The sequence below is a fragment of the Antrostomus carolinensis genome, unplaced genomic scaffold, assembly GCF_000700745.2.
Source record: "Antrostomus carolinensis isolate BGI_N321 unplaced genomic scaffold, ASM70074v2 scaffold35011, whole genome shotgun sequence".
Lineage (NCBI taxonomy): Eukaryota > Metazoa > Chordata > Aves > Caprimulgiformes > Caprimulgidae > Antrostomus > Antrostomus carolinensis.
In genome coordinates this window covers 1-26,106 of record NW_010292567.1, presented here as the reverse complement: position 1 = coordinate 26,106, position 26,106 = coordinate 1, and the positions used below count along the sequence as shown (strand labels likewise).

Below are 26,106 nucleotides of genomic sequence, written 5' to 3'. Positions count from 1 at the left end.
TGTCCCCTCCTGCACAAAGCCACGTTGACCTTTCTGTTCACAAAGGTGGAAGGCAAGGAGGTTCACCCTTGCTCCCGAGCTGAAACGAGCTGTTTCTGATTAATTTCCAGGATGATGGAGGAGGGGGAAGCAGCCACAGGAGGATATGAAGATGTCCTTGGGCAGAGGCACTCCGATGTCTCCACTGATCTGTACAGCTCACAGTTTGAAAACATCCTTGACAATGCATCTTTATACTACAGTGCGGAGTCACTGGAGACGTTGTACTCGGAGCCCGATAGCTACTTCAGCTTTGAGATGCCACTCACTCCCATGATCCAGCAGCGCATGAAGGAGGGCGGCCAGTTTTTAGATCGGACATTAACCTCAGGGCAGCCAGATGTCCTGCAGCTTCCCCCTGACGAGGAGGTGAAGAGCTGTGTTGAAGGCATTGCCAATGGCTTAAGGGATGTAAGTGAAACACTCTTCAGAGGAGACGTCACGGAAGTCCCTTGTTTGGAAAGGTAAAAGCAGTGGGTGAGCTTTCTGCGTGTGTGCTGATTTTTCCCTGATGTCTGTTTACTTCAGTGGACTGTTGCAAAGTGTAGTTTTGCCTCTTTCAGCACTGCACATTTTCTACACAGAATAATTTGCAGTGTAGCAGAGTGAGCTGCAGGAGGGAAGTGAGCTGTCCAAACCTGCCAGTCATTAGAAAAGTGTAAATTTATCTATAAAGCTTTTATAGGTGATACTTGTGTCAATAAAAGGCTGGCCGGTATTGTCTCATCCCTGGGACCTGACCCTGGAGGAATTAGTTACCGGTTATAGGTGAACCTGTTCAGCTCCCCTTATATCTGAATTTGTTAGCAGCAGTTTCAGGAACAACAGCACCCTGTGCACATGGACGAGTTGTCCAAATGCAGTTTGTGATTTGGATGTTAAAGGTATGTCTTTGGGCATAGCTTTTCCTCTTTTGAGGTTGGTGGGAGTTTTGCAGATTGCTTCATCTGGGACAAGGTTTTGTTCCACCACGTTCGCAGGATTAGAGACTGTTAGCTGCTTCTTTAGTTTGTGCACTAGTTACTGATTGAGAGAGCAGGGAGCATTGCAAAAATGTTAATAATTTCTGTTTAGGTACAGGGAGAGGTAAAAAGACCTATTGAGAGAATATTTTTTTGCTTCCCATGTGAGAAGGAAAAACTAGGCTAAGTGGTCAGAAAATACTGTGTTATTGTAGAAACTCACTCTGTGAGCCCACTTTCCTCATCATGTGTTGTTAAAGAGGATGGGGAGAGTGAAAGGCAGCAACAGGCAAAGTGAGGGGGGTTGAGCCAAAAGCAGTCATCTGCAGAGAGGTGAGGGACATTGTTGAGTGACAAAGATGTCTTGGGTCTCCATCTTCCAGGGACAGGACATTATCTTAGAGTCCTTAGACTATTTCTTTAGATAGTACTAGTTAGTCTGAGCTTTCCTGGGAGTCAGTGGTGGGAGGTCTTTTTATCAGTTTTATTCCTTTTGTGCTAGTGTGAAAAAAGTCCTTTGAGCAGAAGTAGTTTTGCTAACTTTATGGATTAAGGTGCAGTTTGCCCTTAAAAGAACAGGAGGAAGGATTTAGCTGTTTAAAGTTTTTTCTGTCAATCCTTCTGAAAAAAAAGGTGTTTAAATCTTGTACAGCCCTGAGCTGCTGGTGCCAATAGGCAGCAAGTGACTGCTAATCTGCTGCAGCCAGTACAGAGCTAGAAACTGAGGTCAGTCCTGACACTTGCATCTCCTTACTTGTACCAGAGATTGCCATAAGACTGGGCAGTGGAGGGCAAGCAGCACATACGGACCCTGATTCTGTTACCCTGTAGTTGCAGCATCTAGTATCTAAGAAGTACTGTCAAGTGAGGCCCACTTTGGCTCATCAAGACAGGAGTTACCACGAAGACAAGGTGTGCTTAGATAATGGTTAGAGATGTATTAGGTGCCTTCCTAGTCTGGATTTCATTAGAAATTAAGTTAAGTTTAGTTTAAATTTGTAGCCATAGTGATAAACCCACAGAGGATTCTTGAATTCTTCTTTTTTTCTCCCTTAATAAAAAAAGAAGAAAGAAGTGTCCCCAACAGCTGGTTTGTTAGAAGTTCTGCTGTTGTAGTCTGCAGAGCTCTGTTAGGAATGAGCCCTGAGGGCTTGCTCTGTTAAGGTAAGTGCTGATAAAAGAGTGTAGCTACAGCAGTAGTCAGCCACAGATGTGCCCAAAAGGGTAATCCTCCGGACAATAACCTTATTAACTACCTGCCCAACATGATATTCTAATACTTGCATAAGGGTACAGGTGACTGACTGATTGTCTGTGGAGTATTGTTGGAGCCAGTGTTGAAACACGGCGTTAGAGTGTGTGGGTGAGGAGTACTCTGTGCATGCTGAGGGCTGCATGGGGTTTATTTCCAGGGGAGTCAAGAGGGTGGGTGTGTTGCTGTGATGTTCAGGTAAACCAGAAATAGCTGCCTGAGCCGTGGGTATGATTTCTAAGAGTTTGCATGTGTGGTTGTGTTGCCAGAACCAATTCCGGACTTGTTTTTCAAACTGAAAGTCCACGGGTATAATAGTCCTTGTTTCCTACGGTGGTGTGAACCCGTGGTTGCGCTGGGGCTGTAGTTTCCCAGGCGTAGTGCCTGCCTGGTCCAGCTCTCCCAGAGAATGAGGTGGGGAAGGCAAGCCCACCGCCCTGCCAGATGCCGGCAGTGGCCCCTGGCCCTGCATCCCGCAGCCAGCGGCAGGAGTTTGCGGGCAGCATCTTGCCTGCCATGTATTGCAGAGCCCCCGGAAGTCTCTGTGCTCTCTGTGGCGCTGCTGGCTCTGCCCACCCTCTGGGGTGAAGTCACTGGAGGATGGGTGCAGGCAGGAGGGCGGCTGGAGGACCCCATCAGTTGGGATGGAGGCAGGTATGGGGCCTCAGTATGTGAACGGGGGCAAGTGCAAAGCGAAGCGGAGGAATTTGGGATGCGGGGGGCGTGGGAGCAAAGCAATGCAACGTTGCAGTGTGGCCCAACGAGAGGCATAACCTCCCTTTTCCAGAAACGGCCCTGCCAACTCGAGCGAACAAAAAACGAACCCAAAATCTCAGCAGCTCCCTGTGCCGTGGTATTTTGGTGACGTGTGGGAAGGTGCATGGGGAGAAAGTATGCTTCCAAGTACCAGCGCCAATTTATGAGGGAACAAAGTGTGAAATACTGGTAGTTCTTCATGGTCTAGTACAGCAGGGGAAGGCGGATGTGAGAGCAAAGAGTTAATGGTTTACACCTGGAAATTGAAGTGTTCCAGTTTGGAAAGGAGGAGCAGGTGCTCTCCGTGGACATAGCCTTCTGATAGCAGGTAGCTGAGCACCACGGCACCTTTTGCATCTCTCTGGAGGGATCTTGAGCGTTACTGACACGTGGACCCTAGATGGCGTGAGGTTTTAATGCTTAACGGCAAGGAAACCTAGTCTTGCAGTGAATAAGCGGGAGAGTAACATCCTTCCCCGCTCTTAGGAAATCGCTGGCTTTGGGAGGGGTCAGCTGTGGTATGTGTAGGCCAGTCACATGCCTTCAGAACTGAAAAAAAAAGGAAGAAAAAAAAATGATTAGAGGCATTCAGGCTGCACGTTCCTATGGGCTCCTGGGTGTCTGGATGTCTTGTCCCTGCTGTCCACCCTATCAGCTGCTGGCCGTGGTTCAACGCAGTAAGTCCTGGCGAAAGCCATGCAAGGTGCCCGCTCTGACAGCCACCCGCCGTGCTTCCTCAGGGCAGGGGGGCATCAACTGGCCCCTGCTTCTTCCTGCAGGCCAGGTGGGCGTGCTTTTGCAAGTAGTCCTTCCCTAGCACAGCTTAGGTGCCCTGTGTGTCTGACCAGTGGAGAAGGGGTGCTTGGGGGGAAGGGTGTGCAGTTTGCCTTCCTTTGGCAGTGGTTCCAGCTCTTGGTGTCTTTTGGGGGGTTTATTCTCTTTCCTAGGTATGTAATGATCATCCCTATGGGGGAAAAACAAATTTCTGCAGCTGAAGTAGCCTTAAGTTTCCCCAGGTGGGGGTGGGAGAACTGGGGGAGGAGGAGGGGGAGCATGTGAGGTTTCAGAGCTGAGGGACAGCCTGTCTGTGTATCAGGGCATCCATGGGGTCTCAGTGAAACATGCTGAGCCACAGGTTGCTGGCGTAACGAAGCTTTGCAGCGGCAATAAAGATCCCGCATTTGAGCTGCGTTTGGTCCGCTTGCCTCTGTGTTATCCTTGCAGAGGCGTGCAGTCCCCACCATCACACCCATGCCCCGGGTACTGCACTCCTCCCTTCTCCTGATAGGGGTTTGTGTTGAGATGGAGTGAGTCTCGCCTTGGTATATGGGAGTTTAGTCTTACTCACAAAGGCAATAAGGACGACTGCAAGGTGCTACTCAGGCATTCAGCCTGAGTTTGCACCTCCTGAACGGGGTGTAACCTTTTACACCAAATAAGAGTGGGAGGAAAAGGACATATTTCCAAAGCAGTAAGAGATACCCGAGGGAAAAGTGAGTTCTCTTTGCTATGTATACAGACAGAGCATCACTGTATCTAAAAATAAAGTAGGAAGTTCTGTCAGTGATAATCCTCCCCTTTTTTTTATACTTTCAGACTTTAAAGACAGAATTTCTTCTAATCTTTCTTTTTTCTGCATTCTTTATAGCAGATTTCCCATTGCCTATTCCCTTGTATTCTACAGACAGAAGAAGAAATCTAAAAAAAAACCCCACAACCAAACAAACCAAAAAACTTCTGGCATTTGTTTTCCCAAGTTATCTTGGAAGGTGTGGTCTCTGTTGGTGGGACATAGCCCAAGATTTTTCTAAATGCAGAGAGAAAAGAAAAAATAATCTTAAAAAATGCTAAAAATTTGCCACCTGCCATCATTTTCAAAGAATTGTGGTGCTCAGCAAATCCTACAAGTCCTGTTATTTTTTTTTTCCTCTAGAGATGCAAACAAAAATTTAGTCACATATGTATTCTTTTGTAATTCAAGGAGGGAAGAAAACAAGCACCCTAAAGCAAACTCCTAGTTCTCAGAATAAATGCACAAGAACATAGACTGCAGTTTGCAGTGGCTGCCAGGTTACTGTTAATGTTTTGGGCCTCTCATAGTGGTTCCCATCGTTGTTTTCTTTCTTCTGCGTATGGGTCATTTGCAGCAGTTTCTTAGTTGGCACTCTGCTTATTTCTTCTTTGAAACAATAAATGTTGTTGACAGATAAACCCAGTTTTGATCCCTTTCTCCAAGTTGATTCTCTAAGACTCCTTCCAGTTTATCAGTATCTGTATGCCAGTTATACTTCTGGTTTAAGTTCGCACTCTGTAATTATTTATTGTCCAGGGTAGCTTGTATGTAGATATGAGACTCAGTACTTATATTTCTAACACATAACCTTTATTCATTCCTTTTATTAGTCTGTCCAACAGCAGTCTGGCAGAACTTTTTTCCCCTTTGAATCCCCTTAATTCAACTTTGTGACTTGGATGAATTTTTTTGTTTAGTGTGAAATCTGCTGAGATCCTTGTGTTTCTAAGCAGACGTTTTTTGGCCTTTGCACATCCTCAGCTCATGACAGACTCTGGGATCTAGGAGAGCTAGGGCTGTGAGAAGGTGGTATATTCAGAGGAATGCCTCTGGCTGTTGTCTTAGGAGGGTGAATATGTCAAATACATCTGCAGCTGGTAAGGAAGTAAAACACATGCTGGTGCCCATCTTCCTGCCCATGGGCTACTGCATCTGTCAGTTGCTGAGCCACTAGTAAGCACAATATGCTGGCATGGGTATGTTAAATAGCTTCCTTCCAATACCTGAAGGGGACTACAAGAAAGCTGGGGAGGAACTTTTTACAAAGGCAGGTAGTGACAGAACAAGGGGTAATGGCTTTAAACTGGAAGAGGGTAGGTTTAGATGAGATATTAGGAAGAAATTCTTCACTGTGAGGGTGGTCAGACCCTGGCACAGGTTGCCCAGAGAAGTTGTGGATGCCCCTTCCCTGGAAGTGTTCAAGGCCAGTGTTGGATGAGGCTTTGAGCAGCCTGGTCTAGTGGAAGGTGTCCCTGCTGATGGCAGGGGAGTTGGAATTAGGTGATGTTTAATGTCCCTTTCAACCCAAACCATTCTATGATTCTAAATTCAGGTAAAGATGAAGTGGCAAAATCCACAGGGGTAAATTTCTGAAACTGGTGGCATTTTGGCAACTGAGGATTTCCTCCTTTATCTCACAGTTTAGTAACTTCAAAAATGTTAAGCCACACTGATCACCTTGGTATTCCCTGTGGGGAATACCCTGGCATCACTTTGTCAAGGCTCTGGAAATACACCGTTCGAGTTTACCTTTGCTCTGGCTAACGAGGTGCTTGCAACACCAGTTTAGTGAGAGTTTGTAAAACTACTTCTAGTTCCTAAATAAACTGTTGTTTTAGGGAAAAAAGGGCTGCTGACTTTTCGCCTCTTCAGTTCCCAGCCTCTTCTGAAAATAAAACAAACAAAACAAAAATCCAAGAGCTGACAGAGACAGGAAAGAAAAAGAAAAAAAAAGAAGAAAAAAGTGGAGCAGCTGATCAGTTCACTGCACAAAGCGCCTCAGTATAAAGCTGTCAGCAGCTCAGCTTCTAAGCTGGCATCTGTTGGCATATCTCCATTAAAGTCAAAGGCATTTAGATCAGGAAGCCTACGTTCACCGCAACCGAGGCATCTCTGCCAGCTCCGAGTCGGTCCCAAAGTGCAGCCTGCTGTCTCATCCATTAGCCACGACTGGCTGCCAGTCAAGCCCCGCTCCACGTTATTGCTGGTTAACTCTCTTCTTTCTCCATCCGTCCATCTGTTGGTGTAGGGAGAGACAGAGCCTGGCGGCTGGCAGGGTGGCATACAGGCATGTATAGCTTCGGATATGGTGCAGGAGCACCAGTGGGGAAGGACAGGGCATGTAGCGTGTAGGGTCCTTGCTAGCACAGCTGGGTGAGCTGTGGCTTGGTTGGTGGTTGTTTTCCTTTATTGCAGAAGTCTCTCTTTTATTATTAACTATTCTTTTTGAGGACAGGCGGTTCATTTAACTGCATGGTTGTGGTGTAAAGCTCCTGTGCAATACTACTGCCAGCACTGAACGCTCCATCCGCGTCTGCAGGGGACCCTTATCCAAAAGGCATAAACACCTGTATTTTCATGTGTCTGCTTTGCTTCCTGCCAAGGAGGAGCAGCTGGACCGGCTGCCCCCTTAATATGCACTCCCTGGGCCAGTGTCCGGACAGTTAAACCGAGCCCAAGTGAGGAGGGACGTGCTCCACTGGCTTCCCAGTTTTGCTTCACTCCCAGAAGACACTGCAAGAGCTGTGTGGGGAAATGTCACGCTAGCGCTGAGTGCGGGATGGCTCTTGGTCCCTGTAGCACACCGGGGGCAGGTGTGCTCTGGGGAGAGAGGCCGAGGGCTTCCAAAACACTCAGGGGCTGCGTGTTTGAGCAAGGTTATGGGTGTGCAATTCATTCTTTGGGTTTGCTTTTTGCTCATGTTTGGGGGCAGGTGGGCTCGATCCTGAGTGTGGGACTGTCCTGGTGTATCAAAGAGACCAGGCTGCATGTCGGTGCATTGGTCAGAAATATCCATTGCGGGAGGAGCCCTTGGACACCCTCTGTGGCAAGAGCTGGGTTTTCACTTTCTAGGCACAGGGACATGTATGTGGTGAGAGCACCTTTGCGATTACTAACCCTCACCACAGCGATGTAAGGAGCCTGAGGTCGAAAGGGAATCAAACTTGAAGTATTTTTAGCAAAACATTTCTACTTCAGGTGGCAACAGGCCAGCATGTCTGTGTAATAGAGGACACGCTGTCTCTCGGAAGGGCAGCAATCCTGACCCTGCGTGTGGCAGGACTTCTTGTCCTAGTGCTGTGATCCCATAATGATAGCATTTGCATCTGCTGTAATGCAAGCCTACCAGAAATTACATTTTCTGAACACTTTAGCTGTTAGCTCCCTACTTACGATTGGTGGGAGTTCCTTTAATCGAACAAAAAGATGGATGATTACAGGGAGCAAGAGGTTATTTTTAACTGGCAACATGCATTTCAGCCCCTGAAATTGACTTTGCATATGCATTTTATTGATAATCAGTGTGAGATTACAGGACTTGTTTGTTCATTTTTCACTTTGCACCTCTCTATGTGATGTGACAAGACTGAGGATTTAATGGATCCCCAGTGGGTAGAAGGATCCTCTGGGTTGTAGAAACTCTCCTCCTTTCATGTGTCCTGGCTGACACTGTGCTTGTGAGACACCCCCTGAATCGAGTTGCAGCAAAGTGCAGCCATGTCAATTCTCAAAGAGGGGTCTACTTCAAAGCATGTTTTTGAAGAGAATCCATACGTAGGACTTCAAAGCTGATTAAACGATTCAGAGTAAAATAGCACAGTGAGTAATCTGTGCATTTTTTTTAATTATTATTATTTTTCTCCCCTTCCTACAGTTGTATCTTGGAGGAGCCCTGGAGCTGGAGGTAACTTGCAATGTAAATTGTTAATTGTTGCTTGACATGATTTTGTGCTCACTCTCTCCTGGCTCCAAAGAAGCCATTTCACAGCTGGCTTTGAAGCAGCTTTGCTGCAACAGAGCCATTCCCAGCCCCTCTGTGTGGTCGGTCATTTGTAGCAGGAACTGGCTCATCACATCCCACCGCTGTCAGGATTTCTTCACTTTCTCCAGTGGGGTTATTCCTTTCAGAATAACCTTGGAAAAGGCATTTTCAGCTCCCTTGGAAAAAAATTCAGCCTGTTCCACCACTTGTTTCTAGTCAGCTCTGATATGTGGAAGGGTGTCACTGGCTGAGCATCCACATCTTTCTGGAGGGTTGTAGGGCAGGGATTCCTTACGTCAGGGCAGGACTTTTCTCAGAGGATAGTTTGCTGCCTTCCACAGTCCAGGCTGGTGTCAGGGGTGTCTGAGTGCTTCTGCCTTTCTGATATCCCTGCCATGCTGCACAGTGAGAGCCGCTGCTGAGGGGCTATTGAATTAGAAATGCTCACAGCCAGAGTTGATGGTTACAGTTGAGGGGATGATGTCCTCAATTTCAGAACCAGGAGGAGAAACCAGCTCGAAGTGAAGGCACTTAAACCAACAGGGCCATCACGGTGCTGCAGAAGGTGATTATCACTCCCAGGGTGGCTGCTTGGTGGATGTTGTACCCGTACTGAAAACAACATTTGTTCTGGCCCTAGCTTCAGCATGCCAGAACACCTCTCCACCGTTCCTTATTTTTAGTGATTGCCGTGTTTTGCTCTAAAGAGCTTTGCTGGGAAATGCCTGATTTAGCCTCCCTTTAAGTAAAGCTGATGTTAAAGATGTGCAGATTTATTTGAGTGAAAAAGGTGATTTTCCTCCTATTTCCTCTTCTTCCCTTTCCAAAAAGACCTGGGAAGGTCCCAGCCCTGTCTCATCCGTGAAATCGGTGCATGCAGCGCTCTCCCTTTGGACCTGCACGCTGGGTGGATTAGCATCCCTTGTGGAAGGGCCCCGTGTGGATCCAGGGGAGATTGTGTGCCACAGAGTGTATGCTATGCTTCCGTCTGCCAACAGCTGCAGGCAGTGGCAAGCTGGGATCTCTGAAATGGCTGGCTGAGGACAGCACTTAGGCTGAGTTGTCACACCCTGCCACTCAGTGTCAACTCCAGACATCTCCTTGTTAGCAGCTGGGGCAGTTGCCCGGTGCTGGATCTGAGCTCTTCTCCCATAAAGCAGAATGCTAACATGCTTTTCTTCCTTGGGACAGAACAGAGAATTTTTCCTCATGGATTTGCTAAAAAAATGAAGAGCATTCCAAGGTCTAAGACACCTGAAACTGCAGGTACTCATGCTGAGGTTTCCAGATGCAGCCTAGTAGATTGAGAGAGTGAACCACTGAGATGTGAGGTACCCGTGTCCTTACCATTCCATTATTGACCTTGCTCTGTTTTTGTCTGGATGTCATAGTCAATCCCCAACCATGTTACTGTGGAAGGTTTCAATTTTGGTGAAACCCAGGATGGAAGGGCGGTGGAATTAGTAAATCTAGAATATTTGTGAACAGATCAAGTGTGCTATGAGCTGAGCATGACACGGTTGAGATACCCTGGCATTGGGAGCTAAATCACTGCAAACCTGGTTCATAATGGAGTAAGTGAAGAAAACAATACACTGTGTTTCAGACTCTGCCTAGCTGTTATGGTGTGTTATGGGAAATCAGCTTTACAGAGTCTGCCCATGTTTCATCCATGAGCCTGGGGAGGTGGCTGATGCTGTTAGAAGGCATTGAATTTACCATAGCAGCTGTTTATGGAATTGCTGTAATTTCTGGATATGGTCATCACAGCCTCTGCATTCACAGTGAACCTGGGGATGCTTTGGCAGAAGGAGGGGGAGGATGTGTCAGGAGTGCATTGCTGGGGACAGAAATCAGAAGGTCTGTGGACCTGGTTCCTGGCCACAGCTCATGCACTGTGAGACTGGAGGGGTCTCGTTTTTTGTAGCTTCTGTTTTCTTATAGCAGAGATTAATGTAAGAGTCTCTAGATGAAAATCAGCAGCCGTTGCTGTACAGGCAATTACCAGTAGTATTGTTAGAGTCCCTTTTGGCCTTGAATCTAGGATTAGGGGGAATATAATCTGTTACATTTTCAACCTTCTTTTGTCAGTGGAGGTTTCTCATTTTTATATGATAAAGAGTAAAGCTGCATGAGGAATCTGTGTCCAGTCTTGCTCTGCATCATGAAGTCATTTCTTGGTGCTGTTTAGAAGGCAATGCTCCTAGGTAGAAACTGCAGACTGCAGGAGTCAGACCTATATCTGAAACCTTGTTCGCTCCTAGCCCTTGATTACAGTCCATCATAAACAATTCATCTTTGTTCAGCAGCTCGGGAAACTGAGGCACAGAAGGAAAATGGTGCCCCCAGAGAAATTTGATGGCAAGAAGAGATGTCAGCCTTTCCCCTGGGTAACACCCCCTGGACACTGCTAAAATGACCTGTCCAGAAAGCAGCTTGCAGTCGTCATGCACGGGGCATCTGTATTTCCTTAGCCTTCAGTGACATAGGCACTGAATTATTTAATTAACTGTCAGAATAACTGAAGGAGGCCCTCCTTGTTCTTTGACCTGGTACATGTACAGGCACCCCGTGTCAGGATAAAGTTTTGTATCAGGGAGGCTGGAAGATGAGGTTTCTTACGCAGCCCAATTGGCTGTTTTTGGCAAGCAGGGGAGGGAGCACACTCCCTTTCTTGCTGGGTGTTCCTCCTTCACATCCCAGCCACGGCTCCAAGAGGCAAAACAGAAGCTGGAAGCTGCCATACTGGTTATTTCACTAAGTGGCAGATGCTGGCAATTTCTTTCTTTCTAAACTTATGGTGGTTTGTGGTAACTTTGACTCTTGTAGTGCGCTGGTTCCTAGCACAGTGCAGATGTTTCTTGTCAGCTTTGGCCATCTTTCAGGGCTATAAATATTGCCTTTAATAAAGAGCAGTGGTGAAACAAGGCAGTGATTTGTGACTGAGGCTCTGCAAGTTGGCATGGCTTTCGAAACAGCATTTGTACGTGGAAGTCTCTGTACATGTGTTAGTTCACCTGGTTATCCTTTGCTCTTGTCAGTTGTTAGAGCTGGGAGGTAGAAACCAGTTGTACCTGGTTTGAGTGAATTTGCCTTGGGCCTGTTTCAGAGGACTCTGGAATTCACTTTCTTTAAAAGCTTGGAGTAGAAATTTACTCCAAGAAAATTCAGAAAGTTTAGAGAATTTTGCACATTGGCTACTGCTTTTGGAAAGGGCTGAGGAGGCATTTCCCATGGCAATGGGAAGGGGGGCTTTTTTGTTTTCTTGGGTAGCTGGTGATCAGTGATCTTAATGCTGTTGGAATTGTATTTGCAGTATTAATGCCCTACTAGAGCACTGAGGCTGAGACCCCTTTTTTATAGCACCTTATTATTTACACTGAAATAAATGCAAAATCAGTTCCCCAGTACTTGTAGGAATAGGTAGATGTCTGTTTTCCCCAGCTACTTGATAAAAAAAAAAAGTCGTATCCACAGTGTGGATGTGTGATACTTTTGGTGTTCTAGCTGCATTAGGAGGGTGGAAACATCCTTCTCTTAAACCATGCATGGGAAGAGAGGTAGGGCACAGGTGACAGTTTGTGTGGAAGGAGGCATGCAAAATAGCAAAGATTTTTATTTTAAGCTCACATTATATGAAAACCTCATCTTCAAAGGGTTAATAAGCAGCTAGCAGACATTTCAGTAAATGGCTAGATAGTTGTTACTGGAGCGCAGCGATCGGTTTGTCAAGCCTGAAGATTACAGTGTGTGTGAAACTGTGGTATGTTGAAGTATTGTGTTTAAAATCATCTTTAACTCATTCCGCTCATATCTGCCCTGCGCATGACCCCTGCTGATCATTCATTAGCCCTGTGTAAATGGGGATTTAGTGGAGAGAATTTCTGTATAGTATTTTTTTTTTTTTAAGTGGAAATGCTGTCACACACAGAGCTGAAATTTTGAAAGAATTTTTGTGCCAGTGTCAGAGAAAAGCTTTTCCAAAGTTAAAAGCCTTCCTTGTGTGCAGGGGTGTGTATGTGGGCTTGCACTTTCTGGTGTGGAGAGCTCTCGCCTCTTTGAGGAGACAAGCAAAGCAGGCACACAGCTCAGCCAGAGCTTTCCTACTGTAGTAGAGGTGGGAGGAATCTATAAATGCATGATTTTTGTAAAGTGCCCTGGGATTGCCATGCTGAACATCCTGACTTTCAGTAGCCGGTGAAGGAAATTATTGCCACCATGAGGGAGCAGGAGGAAACCAAGCAGTTCTTCAGGATGGCCTTTGTGGCTTGTGTCTCTCTCCTGTTCCCCAAGCTGGGTTCCTTGCTTCGAGTCCTGCTTTTGCTAGCAGTGCGTCCCTGTGGGCTGCCCGCTTCTCATGGGCGGCACAGAAGCCGCTGAGACTGCTGCGAATGTTATTTTAGATTTGGGGAGTTGTATTGTTTCCAGGACAACTGGGGAAAAATGGGGAAGGGACTTGTGCCGAGTCAGCTTGGAGCTACTGAACACCCTGGCTTACTTGCTGCATTTTCCCCTGGAAAATGGCTACTTGCCTGCTTTTTAGTGACCCCTTCGAGCCAAGCAAGTGACTGGGTTAAAAAGTAATAGTGCAAGAAGCAAATGAAGAGCCAATGTTGTCAGGTGCACTTGTAGGCTGGTAATAGCAAACAGCTCTCTGTGAAGTGAGCACAAGTTGTGGACACTCAGCACACTGAGAAGGTGAGTGCAGAGCAGAATGTGTTTCTGGGCTGGAAACTCTGTATTTAACTCTCTTAAACTCTGATGACCGCTAAATAAAAGTCCTTGTTCTACAAGCTTCTTCAGTTAAGTGGAACTTGCTATATTGTATAATCTTGCATCTGTACCATTAATTGCCTTCTATTCTAAGAGGAATTAAATCCTTCTTGAAACTCTAATGCAATCTTATTTTTCTTCTTTCCACTTTCTTTCCATCTCATAGCAATGCTGAAGTGCTGAATATGGTGATAGACTCCAGTGCTGCCATGGGGAGCAATGAACTTCAGGAGAAAGATGCCACTGGAGCCCTTGGCCACGATCTTAGCAATGGCAGTAGCAGCAATTTGGAAGCAGCCAGGAGGCTGGCTAAGCGCCTCTACCATCTGGACAGATTCAAACGCTCTGATGTGGCAAAGCATTTGGGTAAAAAGTACGTGCTGATATGGGGTCTTTGGCCATGTTGTTCTTCTTGCTGGTTCTGGAGGGGTTCACTCTCGAATGGTGACTTATTTATTTATGTGTTTGTTTAAAGCAATGAATTCAGCAAGCTTGTGGCTGAAGAATACCTTAAGTTTTTCGACTTCACAGGCATGACACTGGACTACTCGCTCAGGTACGTGCCTGTTTGCAGACCTTACGTTCTTGTTTTAGTAGTGATGCTGTTTACTGTGTTGTCCTGATTGAAGCAGTTGACCTGTTTGGGCTTAAGAGGGTGAAGAGAGGGTTGTGATGTTTTTTTGGGAGGGAGCTTTTATTTTCTGTTTGGCTTGGCATGCTGCTGTACTCTGGAGTGCTATTAGAGTGGTGCCATTTGCTGGAGAGAGGAATCCTTGGATGGACCTGCTTAGAGATAGTCCTTGATGCAGAGGAGATGGAGAAAAATGACCAGTCACTTGGTAAACAGGAGACTTGTAGTCTGCCAGGTGCTGCTGGGGAATGAAGGTGTTGCTCACAGCTGAACTGCACACTTTTTGGCTGATGCCTTTTGGAGCTTGCTCTGCTTGGCTGCAGTGCACAAAGCCAGGGCTGGAGTTTGATGTGGCTTGGCAGCCCCCCTCACCACGTCCCTCTGAGGCACCCAAAAATGTGCAGAACAGCAAAAGCTTCCACGTGGAAAATACTGTGGAGACTTTGGTAGCTGCCAGCATGGGTGTTTGAAAACCCAGCCCTTCAATTTTCCTTCCTTTTTACACTAGAATTAGGCCTCAACAATGTTTGTTTTCTGTATTTTTTTTCTTAGGAGGCAAAACACCAAGTTTGTGTAGCAGTGACCTGTTAGCATGGTTGCTGATATTCTGGTGTTTAAAGGGACTTAAAGTGAGTTTAACTCATCTGGCTGAGGTTACTCAAGTGGGTTACTGTTTTTTTTTCTAACGTTACAAAACCAGGAGGTCCGCACACACTTGCCAGTCCCCTTGCAAATGCATTTCCAGAGACCTGACTCCAAGAGACCATGGCAGACCCCAGGGATAGCCCAGAGTCCTGCCTGCCAAAGGGATTCGAGCTCAGCACAGGGCAGGAGCAGCTGGGGTGGTGAGAGGTCTGCTGCTTGTTCCAGGTTTTATCAGCCCTGAAGCATGATGCTAAATATACCTGTCTTTGAAATTGTGAAATCCAACACCTAATTGCTTTGTGGCACATATTTAGGAGGTCTCAGCTCCCGGTAGATCTCCTGTTAATATTAATAGTCATGACCTTCTCTAAAATATACCCTGGCTCATGTGGGACTTAGACATAGCGGGCCTTTGCTGAGGTTTCAGCAACAGATGGCTGCACGCCCTGAGCATGCAGCGGAGGCTGGGGACAGAGCATCGTTCTGAAGCCTCGGGGAGCTGAGGCAGTGCTTGCAGAGAGCAAGAGGTAACCACACTTTTGCTGCTGGCTTGCTGACAAGCTGTGGTTTATTAAACCTTTTGGAGCCCGTGGCAGCAGCCCAGACCCATGCTACTCCTAGGTGGGCTGTGGGAGGCTGTTGTGCAGTGTGTATCACTGTCAGTGGCAAGTCGAGGTCACGAGGCAGGTTGTTCCTTCATCATCCTGCTCTGCTTCCACATCCTGGACCTATCTTGCCGGTGCATCTCCTGAGTGCATCTATTGCATTGTTTGCAGATGGGGAGGAGGTGGGACTCCAGCGCCTCTCAGAGTCCACCTTGGCCCTCCCAGTGGGCAGAAACTCACCTCTGTGGCCCTTGGCTGCAGCACTGCACTCTGGGAGCAAAGAATCTGCCTTGTTTATTTACCAAATGTTGTTTCATCAGTTGCCTCTCTGAGGTGGCTCCCAGTGGGGTAAAGATGCTGAAGAGGAGGAGAGGGTGTAAGTTGGGGATACCTGGCGTGGGCAGGGAGTGTTGCTGGAAAGAGCCCGAGCTGGAAGAGGATAGATGGCTAGTTGTCAAAACGTTCCATGGGGGCATGAGGTAGGAAGGGAGGAAAAACTCTGCGAAGACTAAGTTGTATGTACTTGGGAATTGGGTTATTTGCAATATATTACATGTGAAATTAAGTTATTATCAGGCAGATCACACTCTGTATGGGTGTGAGATTGTTGCAAGTACAGCCCGTCTCTGACCTTACATCAGAGAGAAAAAATTAACGTTTATTCGTCCAGGCTAGATAGATGTGAATGTTCCAGCAACATATTCCACACCTCTCAGATCTGGTGTTAGCTTGAGTCTCATGGGGTATTTAAAAATTGTCTATTAGGCATTCATTTTGTATGCTGTCTTGCTTCAGACCCAGAAGGTTTGTGTTTTCAGGCTTTTCTTAGAAGCATCCTAACAAATGGGTGTAGGCTCATACTGCTGAGGTCATCTCTTGGCTCTAGGATGTGGGGATTTGGGGAAGTGCAGAAATTCTTCTTTGGCTGTGAGGCAAGTTTTTCTAGCAGGAAGAATAGTGACGTGGTGAAGAGGTGGGTGGTTAAATAAGTGTTGGATGAAGAGTGGAAGACATGTGTGTGTCCCACATCTTTGCAGTCTTGCTGGCCATGTCTAGTGAGCACACCCAGGTGTGCACCAGCCCTGCACCCTGGGCTGTCATGAGCAGGAATCCAGGAGGCCCAGGTTGTTCCTGCTGCTGTTGAAGCTCAGTAGATATTGTGACTCTTCTGCCCTCTTCCCCAGATGTTTTCTGCAGGTCACGCAGTCATACTGCCCTCTGCAAGGTGACTGATGTGGTCCTAGCCACTCTGACAGATGACCTTCCAGAAGGAGGACTGCACATTTGGTGTGGGCTCTGAGTCTGCAGTGCACCTGCTTGTCTTTGCCTGGAGTAGCTGCTCTGATTTGGTTGGGAATACCAATGAGTGTGAATTTAAAAGGTGTGGGGCTGACAGACAATTAGAAAAGGACAGAGAACACCCTGGATGTCTATCATGCATAAACAACACCTGCTCCAGTTCCTTCCCCAAAGAAAAGAAAAATATTTAAAATAATAACAGCTCTTTCAAATGGTGTAGTTACTTATTAGTTTGTATATTCCATCGCTGAGACCAGTAGTAGTTTAACTCCTGCTTCATTTACTATAATGTTTGGATTACTACACATGGCATAATAGCTGGTTTTCCTAGAAAGGCTTCTTGGAACCAAATGTCTGGCGTGTGCTTATGTACTTCTTGCTGTAAAGTGTGCTTTGCTCTGTGTGCGGTGTGAGGCAAAAAGAGATTTATTACTTTAATTTCACCACCTTCTGCTCTTCTTTTAGGAGTTTCTTTAAAGCCTTTTCACTTATTGGAGAAACTCAGGAACGAGAGAGAGTTTTAGTACACTTTTCCAGCAGATACTACCAGTGCAACCCAAACACCATTTCTTCTCAAGGTAACTTTGTTTCTGATACAGAGGTCTTTGGTTGTCTCCCTCTTCCTTCATTCTTGCCTTCAGTGTATGCATGGTGCGTGCCTGTGCACTCTAGGTGTGAATTGCTGTCCCACACTTTAGAGTCTGCCTATGGGGAGCACTGAAACCCTTCACATTCTCCACACGTAATTGTGGTTAGACAGTGAAAAATATGTATTTATCTCTAGACAGGAAAAGTGTTTAGGCCTCCTCAGTGTAAATCCTCAGTTTTCACACCTCCAGATATGAATGTCCTCAGCTCTGGTTTCTGGTCTCGCTGACTTCCAGCATGTGTGGGTACTTGCACTCTAGCTCCATGCATATGGACGAGAATGGATCCCACCTCAGGTGGAAGAGAAGCTGTTTGCTTTCTGTGCTCCACTGAGCACTTGTGTCTCTGCATGCACTGGCAGCAGGCATGCCAGTTCTTGACAGTTGTGGGGGTGAATTTTGGGTGCTCTCTCCAGACCCTGGCATGGTTTCATCTCAACTAACTGACATCAGTTAGACTGCTACCTCCTTGCCAATGTTTTCAGTCATTTTGGAAATAGATGGGGGAAAGAAACAAACACACAGATCAAACCTGAGAAAGTTGGCATTGGAGAAGAGGACGAACTGTCCATTGGCATAGCTGCTGTGTTCAGCCAGCCATGCCAGCAGAGGCATGTGGCCCTGTGATTGCAGTGCAGGCTGATCACACGCTGAGAAAGGGAGGAGGGCAAGAAAGAAAATAAGAAATTTTATATTCTGAAATAAGAAAAAATATGTTTGTCTGCTTTGCATCTGTTCTGCTTTACTGGCTGGCATGCCGGGGAGGGGAATAGGTAGCAGTAAGACAGGATCTGCTCCCACACTGTCTCTGTCCTCTTCCTAATGCCTTTCTTGTTTCAAGACAACACAGGCAATCAGGTACAGTAAGTATGTCATGTACAGACTGAAATAATGACTTACATGTTGATGTTTCAGCCTTACTCTAGTCCAGGGTGCCGGAGGAGCATTGCCACTTCTGAGCCTGAGGAAGCATTTAGATTAAAGTGACTCCAGCAGACTTTGCCCAGTACTCTACATAATTTTCTGCTGTCAGTAGTTGAGTGCTACACTGCAGAAATACGATGGTTGTTCCTTTCAATGGAAACCCAGGGTTGCATTTGCCTTTTTCTTTCTCTCTTTCCATTTTCCATCCTCTGGATGCATTCGCAGTTTGGAAATGAGAGGGCAGGCTACTCTAGAGAAATGCATATACCTGAACTGGAGCACCACAGCCCCAGATTCAGCCTGATCCAGACTTACTGCTGCTAGTGATAATAGTTCTTCTCTCGTTTCATGCTCTGCTACAGTTTGGACACATTGCTTGGGTGCTGGGGCCTGTACGAATGTCCTAAGAAAACATGGTCCTTACCTTGGGGAACATCTTTTTGTAATGGCTTCATCTTGCACAGATTTAAGCCTGCGATAGTCACACTGAGTGTGAGATATAGCTATCCTCATCTCCTCTTTCTTCACAGCACAGAGGGACCTGTGCATGGTCATTACCTGGGCTTGGCTATAAAGATTTTTACATACATCTCCCTGCAGTGTGTGTGTGTCTCATAAATGACTGTGTTTATGACAACCCTGTGAGAGAAGGCAATGTGGCACCCTGTGTTTATGAACAAGGGAAAGGAGAAAATATTTTTCATAATTTGTTCCTAACATTTGGAAACTGGGTAGAGGCATTTGGATTTTCAGATGTGATAAATGGCTCCATGGGCACTGTCACCTTCATTTGGATTTGTGTACAGCCAAGACATTTTGGGTTTTGAAGGAGGGCTTGGAAAATGAGGAATATTAAATTGGTATCCACTTTAGCAAATGACATTCTACACTGACTTTCCCAACTCTACTGCAGTGACTGTAGGGATGGAGTTAGGGATGCAATCTGTCTCTTCTAGCTCATTGTTGAGGGCCTTTACTACAGAACTGCCTTTGACATACTTGAGCACACTCTGTGCAGTATGAAGCCAGGTCAGGGTAAATAGCTGACTGAGGTTCTCCAAAATCCAGTCAAATCAAGCCGTAAATGAGGAGGGGGCCAGAGGGAGAAGAAAACAGGATACTGTGCTGTTTCCACTCTGTACACAAGAATGGGTGTATTTTACTCTTCCCTTTCTGCCTTGAAATTGGTGAAGAAGAGGGAGTTGATTCAGACTATGGTTGATTCAGGCTATAATAGCAAGCAAAGGGTGATAGCATGGTTTCCTCCTGTCTAGTTTGCCTTATCCATGGATGCTGCAAGATAGTTTTGACAGTCATTAAAAGATGAAAGAAAGGCTGTTCTGGCCTGGCAGCTGTGGGATGACCTCACTGTTCATTTATTTAATTATGTGTATTTCTTGATAAAACAGATTCTCATTTAAGGGAACAGACTCAATTAAGCTATGAGGCTCAGTTTCAGCTGTTCTTAAAGGTCGAGTTGTGGGTTTGCATGTGACTGTGGTTATGTCTCTTCCTGCAGATGGAGTTCACTGTCTCACGTGTGCCATGATGCTGCTGAACACAGACCTGCATGGCCACGTGAGTATGCACAGCTTTGTGTAGACTGCTCCCATTGACACTGTGCTTGGAAGGGGTGGTCTTCTGGCAGCAGAGTGCTCTGGCTGGTGGCCTGCCCTTAAAGCAGCCCTGCAGACAGCAAACGGTGAGAAGGCTGCACTCTCAGGCTATCGTCCAGGGCAGATTTTCAGCATGCACTGATCAGTCATCTGTAAGCCTGCCATTGTGCCTGGTTTTGCCATAATGTGTGTGGATGCTCCTTGTCCTCACACCCCTGTCTTTCTGGTGTGCTTCCCATCCTTCCCTGGTTATAGCAGCTGACCCTGGCTGAGAAGTTGTGGTTGGGATTGGCTTCCCCTTTCCAGCATGTAAAAACATTTGGGAAGGCAAAAGAAAGAAAGGAGGTGAAGAGGTGCTGGGAAGGTCATGAGGGGAAGGTGATGTTTGCCGACATCCAGTTGCAAGGGGGAGATCTGGTGGAACCAGAGTTCTGCTCAGCCATGGTAATGTGCGCAGAGCCAAGAGAGTGGAGAGGGGACATGGGCATCGTGAGTGGGAGCACTGTGTTCCCCCACTGCACATCTCTCCTTACTGCCTGCCCAGGAGAAATAGTATTCCAGTTTGAGTCCTCTTAGTCACACTGGTACAGGGTGCCAGCAGCCCTAGGACATGTGTTTTAGCACCCATGGTGCAATACGCCTGCTATGCATGGTATTCCCATGCTGATGGGAGGCTTCCTCTGTCCTGGAGTTGGGATGGAGAGGGAAAAAACACAGGGAACATGGCACATGATAGCATGCAGGAGCAGTGGCTTCAGCCAGATGGCCTTGAGGCTTCTCTCAGACGTCTGAGACCCCACACTGCACTGCCAAGGGCTCTTCCAGAAGGGCCTCAGCTGGGGCCTCTTACGCAGCAAGGGTGATGGGTCAGGCAGCAGGAGATGCAGGCATCCTGGGTCTGTCTCCAAAGGCTGCTTGGCCCTTGTGGGTGCAGCTCTGTGGTGGGTGCAGGTTATGAAGCCGAGGCTTGTGTGTGCCTCCCCAGGGGTTTTGACACCCACCTCCTGTTAATTGAACGGCTTTGTCTGAAAATTGTAGAAGTGGGAGGGGGAAGGGAGTAGCGAAGAATTTTTTTCTCTGGAGGCTGAGCCTTCCCCAACTGAGGAGTGCATCAGTTGTGTGGGAGGGTGAGCGGAGGTACAGGGACATGCCCCAGTGTGCCTTTTAGCCTAAACAGCTTCTCTTGAGCACACCTGAGACAGCCTGTGCAGGTATCCCGCTCCCCGGAGAGATGAGCAGCCTGGGGTGCCTGCTTTCCAGCCTGCCTGGTCTTGCAGTCCACAGAGGGAGAATAAACGATTGTGCATCAGCCTCACAGCATTTCCTGTCACTCCCTGTGATGCTTTTAGTGGGCCCTGCTGTCTTCGTTATGTAGTGGAGTAATTGATACGGCTCTGACCCATCCTTGCTGATGATTTGCAGCTGAAGATAGGATGACTCCAGCTGTTGCAGCGTGTAGTTTTGGAGGCTTATCGTACTCGCAGTGGTTAAGTGTGTTGTTACATGTATTGAGCTGTAATGTTTGCCAGACTCCTGTGTGTGTCTTCTCTCTCTCTCTCTCTCTCTCCCTCTCCCTCTCTGCACTTTCCTGTAATTTTGGTCTTCCTCTTGTTGCTTTGCGTTTTTCCACATAGGTGGTAAGTTGGGCATTTTTTACTTGGAATGCTGCCCCTTGCAGATATACACTAATTGCCAGTTTCCTAACAAAGATAATGCTTTGACCGATCCTTAGCATGATTCTGCTAGATCAGGAAGCAAATGAGTCACAGGGCTTGTCTACACTGAGCTCCATTTGTTGCTGACATACTGATCCTAAATGCAGACTCTTTCATTTCTCAATAAACTCAACTGTGTGTAGGGTGGTAGTGCAGCTGCTCTGCCTTCAGTTCACACTTTACTTTTTAACTCTTGTAGACAAACTCTTACTTACCCCTTTATTTATCTCCTGTCTCACCACATTTCATTCTTTTTGTAACTAATCATTTTTGCTAGCTGTGTCTTGGAGATACGTGCTTGCTTCTCTGCAGGGAGGTCATCACCCAAACTGTGATGCTAGAGACTTTTAAGGTATCTCTAGACTGCCAGGCACATTGTCTGGAACCTGTCTGGCACTGTGTGGAGATGTTAGCTTTGGTCCTAGAGTAAAACAGCCATTCTTCTGCAATGCCAATTATTTCAGTAGGTGAAGTGAGCCACACTGCTGTTGTTTTTGGTCAGTGTGAGGAAACTGCAAACTGCTGCGTGGAGGAAACAAACAGAAGCAAGCTGAAATCTGTGGCAGGGAGAAAGGAAAGCATTTGCAAGTCTAGTAGAACAGCTCCAGTCTGCAACCAAAACTGCAGTTATGAGCTGTATTCTGCAAGCTCAGTGGCCAGAGAGCCAGGTTGCAGCCACACTGTGTTGTCAGGAGCCTTCCTGATGGGGGAAGCAGTGTATTGTGTGCCCCCCCAGAAGTATCTCCTCTCTTGTGGAAGGCAGTGTTCTTGCCTGTCTTCTTTCTGCTGGCCTGTGCTGGTGACATGCTGCAGGATCTTCCTTTGTGGCTAGATGAAGCTAATGGTCAATGTTTGCTTGTTTTCCATCTCCCTCTGATCATACATAATGGAAGGGAAGTAGAGGATGGGCAATCCAAGCTGTCATGTAACACTGAATGACCTGTATTACTGAATGGTGCCTTTTGAGCTCTACTCCTGTGTTAATTTGGGCTCTTACTCCTAACCCAAGTCACTGCCTGCGCTTCACTGTATTTCTGCAGCCATGGCATGCCCCGACCATGGAGGAATCATCTTCACCTCCTTCCCCTAAGTGCCAGTGGCATCCCCAAAGATACCATGGTCATCACAAGGCCCTCTTTTTCCTCTGTCCTTACCATATCTCACAGCTCATCTCAGGCTGCTTCTCTTTCCTCAGATCTCTCTGGGTTCCTTTTTCACCAACTCAGCATTGTCATTGCTCCCCGCTCACAAGGCTCTCTACATGCCAAGTGTGGGACTTCTGGCACCCAGGGGACCGAGTACAGACACCTTCTCTCAGGGGTGGTAAAGGCTGGGATCCAAGAGCAGTTCAGGGCAACCCCAGGCCTCCAAATGGAGCAGTTCAGGTCCAACATGAGCATAGCCATTCCTTTCCTGTTTGAGGCTTGGTTGGGCAATTTTGACCTGAGAATTAGACAGAAAGAGAGAAAAGAGAGCAGTCCTATCAAAATGTCAAGGCAGCCTCAGCCTGTGAATCAGAAAAGGCAATGCCTACTCCTGGACATCTTACTCCAACTCAGGGCAGTTGCTACTGGAAGGGTGTGTTGGAAATTGTAAGAGAAAGGTCTAGAAAGGACCTCAGCTGGCTATTTCCTTATGCCTCACAGCAGGATCAAGTAGAGCTTCTCCAGCAGAGGCTGGTAGAGCCTCTGGAGACAGGGGATGTAATGCACCATGCAGATACCAAGGAGCTTCATCATCACCCTCTTCATTACCCTCCAGTGTTTAGCTGTTTTTCTTTTTGAATGGGTGTGTGGGACTGGGGATCCAAATTCACCTTTCCTTTTCTAGCTATATTCACACAAGGGTCCTTTCTCTGAGTAATCTTGTGAATGCATTATTAGTGCTGCCTGCCTTGGGCTTAAATGAAAGCAGGGAGGTGCAATTCATCTGATGTTGTTTTCATAATTTTGAAAAGCAGCGTGAATATGATGCTGTGTTTCTCTGCCATCCCTTCCAGAACATTGGGAAAAAGATGACCTGCCAAGAGTTCATTGCCAACCTCCAGGGGATGAACGATGGCAAAGACTTCCCAAAAGGGCTGTTGAAGGTAAGGAATGAACTTTAGAATATGGCTTCCATTTTTGGTGAGAGATGGTTCAAAACAGAACATCTTGCCTGCATTTTCTGAATCTTAATTGTGAAGCAGGACAAGCGGTGGGCACATTTCTCCTTCCAGAACATACTTATTATATACAGTGTTTGTTCTGTTGTTTTCCCTCTTGCCTTCACTGGGTTGTGATAGAGACTCTCTGCAGTGTGGAGAGGTAAGACTGAACTCCAGTGGGGCCAGCTCCAGAGCCATGTGTCGTGTAAGCTCACGTGGTCATGCTGTCCCAGACTGCTGTACCCTGATTAAAGAGGACAGCAGCAGCCATTTGGTTCTGACTGTTGAATACATAAGGGCTAATCTGGAAGGCGTGTGTGTTTTTTCGTCAAAGGTGCTTTGGGGTTTTCACATTAGAGCAGGAGATGTAATTTCAGATTAGAATGTGTTGCCTGGCACAGGCTGCTTTGCTTCAGGTTTTGTTCATTAAGTTTGTGCCAGGAGTTAAATCTGAAGAACGGAGAAAGAGGCTGAGCAGGATGAATCTTGTTTCATTGTCAATAATAATGAGAATATTTCATTTCTCTTTTGTCTGATTGCTGGCATGAAACAGCAGTCTGTTTGAATGAAGAGAGGAGTGCATACTTGGAGTTCATTATTTTATTTTTGGTAATGGAAATAAAAATGAGAGGTTGCTGCATCTGAGAGCTGACCCAAAGCCTACTGAAGTAAATCAAAAGAATTGCCATCTTTTATGTGGGTTTTGTGTCAGGCCCATTATGAAATGCGGATGTACCTACTTAGTTACAATAGCAGACTTTGTTTTCTGGTATTAGTAGTTTCTTCATTTTCTCCAGACTCCTCAGGGAACTTTTTGTTGGACCCTCCTTCCTCAGTTCTTACTAAGAAGCTAGGAATAGAATCATAGAATTGTTTGGTTGGAAAAGACCTTTGAGATCATTGAGTCCAACTGTACCTATCCACTACTAAACCATATCTCTGAGCAACCCATCTACCTGTCTTTTAAACACCTCCAGGGATGGTGATTCAACCACCTCCCTAGGCAGCTCATTCCATTACCTGATAAACCTTTCAGTGAAGAAATTTTTCCTGACATCCAATCTGTACCTCCCCTGGTGCAACTTGAGGCCACTTTCTCTTGTCCTATCACCAGCTCCCTGGGAGAAAAGACACACACCTGCCTCGCTGCACCCTCCTTTCAGGTAGTTGTAGACAGTGATAAAGTCTGCCCTCAGCCTTCTCTTCTCCACACTAAACAACCCCAGTTCCCTCAGCTGCTCCTCATAAGACTTGTTCTCCAACCCCTTCACCAGCTTCGTTGCCCTTCTCTGGACATGCTCCAGAGCCTCAATGTCCTTCTTGTAGTGAGGGGCCCAAAACTGGACACAGTATTCAAGGTGCAGCCTCACCAATGCTGAGTACAGGGACACAATCACTTCCCTTGTCCTGCTGGCCACACTGTTTCTGATACAGGCCAGGATGTCATTGGTCTTCTTGGCCATCTGGGCACACTGCTGGCTCATGTTCAGCTGGCTGTTGATCAACATCTCCAGGTCTTTTTATGCCCAGCAGCTCTCCAGCCACTCTTCCCCAAGCCTGTAGAGTTGCCTGGGGTTGTTGTGACCCAAGTGCAGGACCTGGCAGTTGGCCTTGCTGAACCTCATATAACTGGCCTCAGCCCATTGATCCAGCCTGTCCAGATCCCTCTGTAGAGCCTTCCTACCCTCAAGCAGATCAACACTCCCACCCAGGTTGGTGTTGTTTGCAAACTGACTGAGGGTGCACTCAGTCCCTCCTTCCAGATCATTGGTATAAACTCAACCCTCTTGTTTTTAGATTTAATGTCTTTATTTTTTTAAATCTGGATACAGAGTATTCATCTGTCAGCAGTAACACTTAGTTTTTTATTTTTTTTTTTTTATGAAGGTATCTCATTTCTCACTCTGCCATAGAGAGATGTATTGAGATTAATTTGTGGGCTAATTACAGCCCTTATTGAATAAATAGGTCTCCAGTCTGTGTTTAAATAACATTCTCAGTGTACTGAGGAGAGACTTCCACTGGTGCTCACCTGCTGTTTATTTTCTTGCTGACAGAATTACCCAGTCGGGGCTATATCTTGGTGTTGAGCACTGAGCTGCTAACGCTAAGGCTGCCTGGCTCTTTGCCAGCCCACCCAAAGCAAGGACCAGGGCTCGGGGTTTTTTGGATGTAGCAGGGTGGGAGAAACGCGGTGTGCTGCCTCGTTTGAGCTTTCTGCCCTTTTCTGCGTGCTGTCCTGACGTCTTGGGGACGGATGTGGCACCCGGCCTCGGCTCTCATCTGGCTTGTCTGAAGATTTGCTGTTGATCTGCTCCTTGTGGGTTTAATTTATTGGTGGTGGGGAGTGGCGTGAGTGGCAGTAACTGTGCCTTGCAGTGGCTGCATCACTGTGCCCCCCCCCCCCCCCGCCACTAGATATGCGATTAGCAGACTAATCAGACTTTAGCAGAAAGACTTAGCAGAAATTAAATTTGCATCAGTCTCAATAAACCAGATTCACAGAGCCCTCCAACAGCCTGGCGCCGGAGCGCGGTGCCT

General features: G+C 46.8%; 1 protein-coding gene across 1 annotated transcript in view; it reads left to right on the top strand.

Moving 5' to 3' along the window:
• Window positions 1-23,508, top strand: part of LOC104531957 (PH and SEC7 domain-containing protein 3) — a gene marked incomplete at its 3' end in the record, with an annotated part of 29,668 nt that extends 6,160 nt beyond the window's left edge. Inside the window, exons 3-8 of the mRNA XM_010177019.2 lie at window positions 111-503; window positions 13,504-13,710; window positions 13,813-13,893; window positions 16,983-17,095; window positions 19,608-19,666; window positions 23,419-23,508. Of these exons, the coding sequence (XP_010175321.2) occupies window positions 111-503; window positions 13,504-13,710; window positions 13,813-13,893; window positions 16,983-17,095; window positions 19,608-19,666; window positions 23,419-23,508 (943 nt within the window). The remainder of the gene's footprint in view (window positions 1-110; window positions 504-13,503; window positions 13,711-13,812; window positions 13,894-16,982; window positions 17,096-19,607; window positions 19,667-23,418) is intronic.
• Between the last annotated feature and the right edge of the window lie 2,598 nt (window positions 23,509-26,106).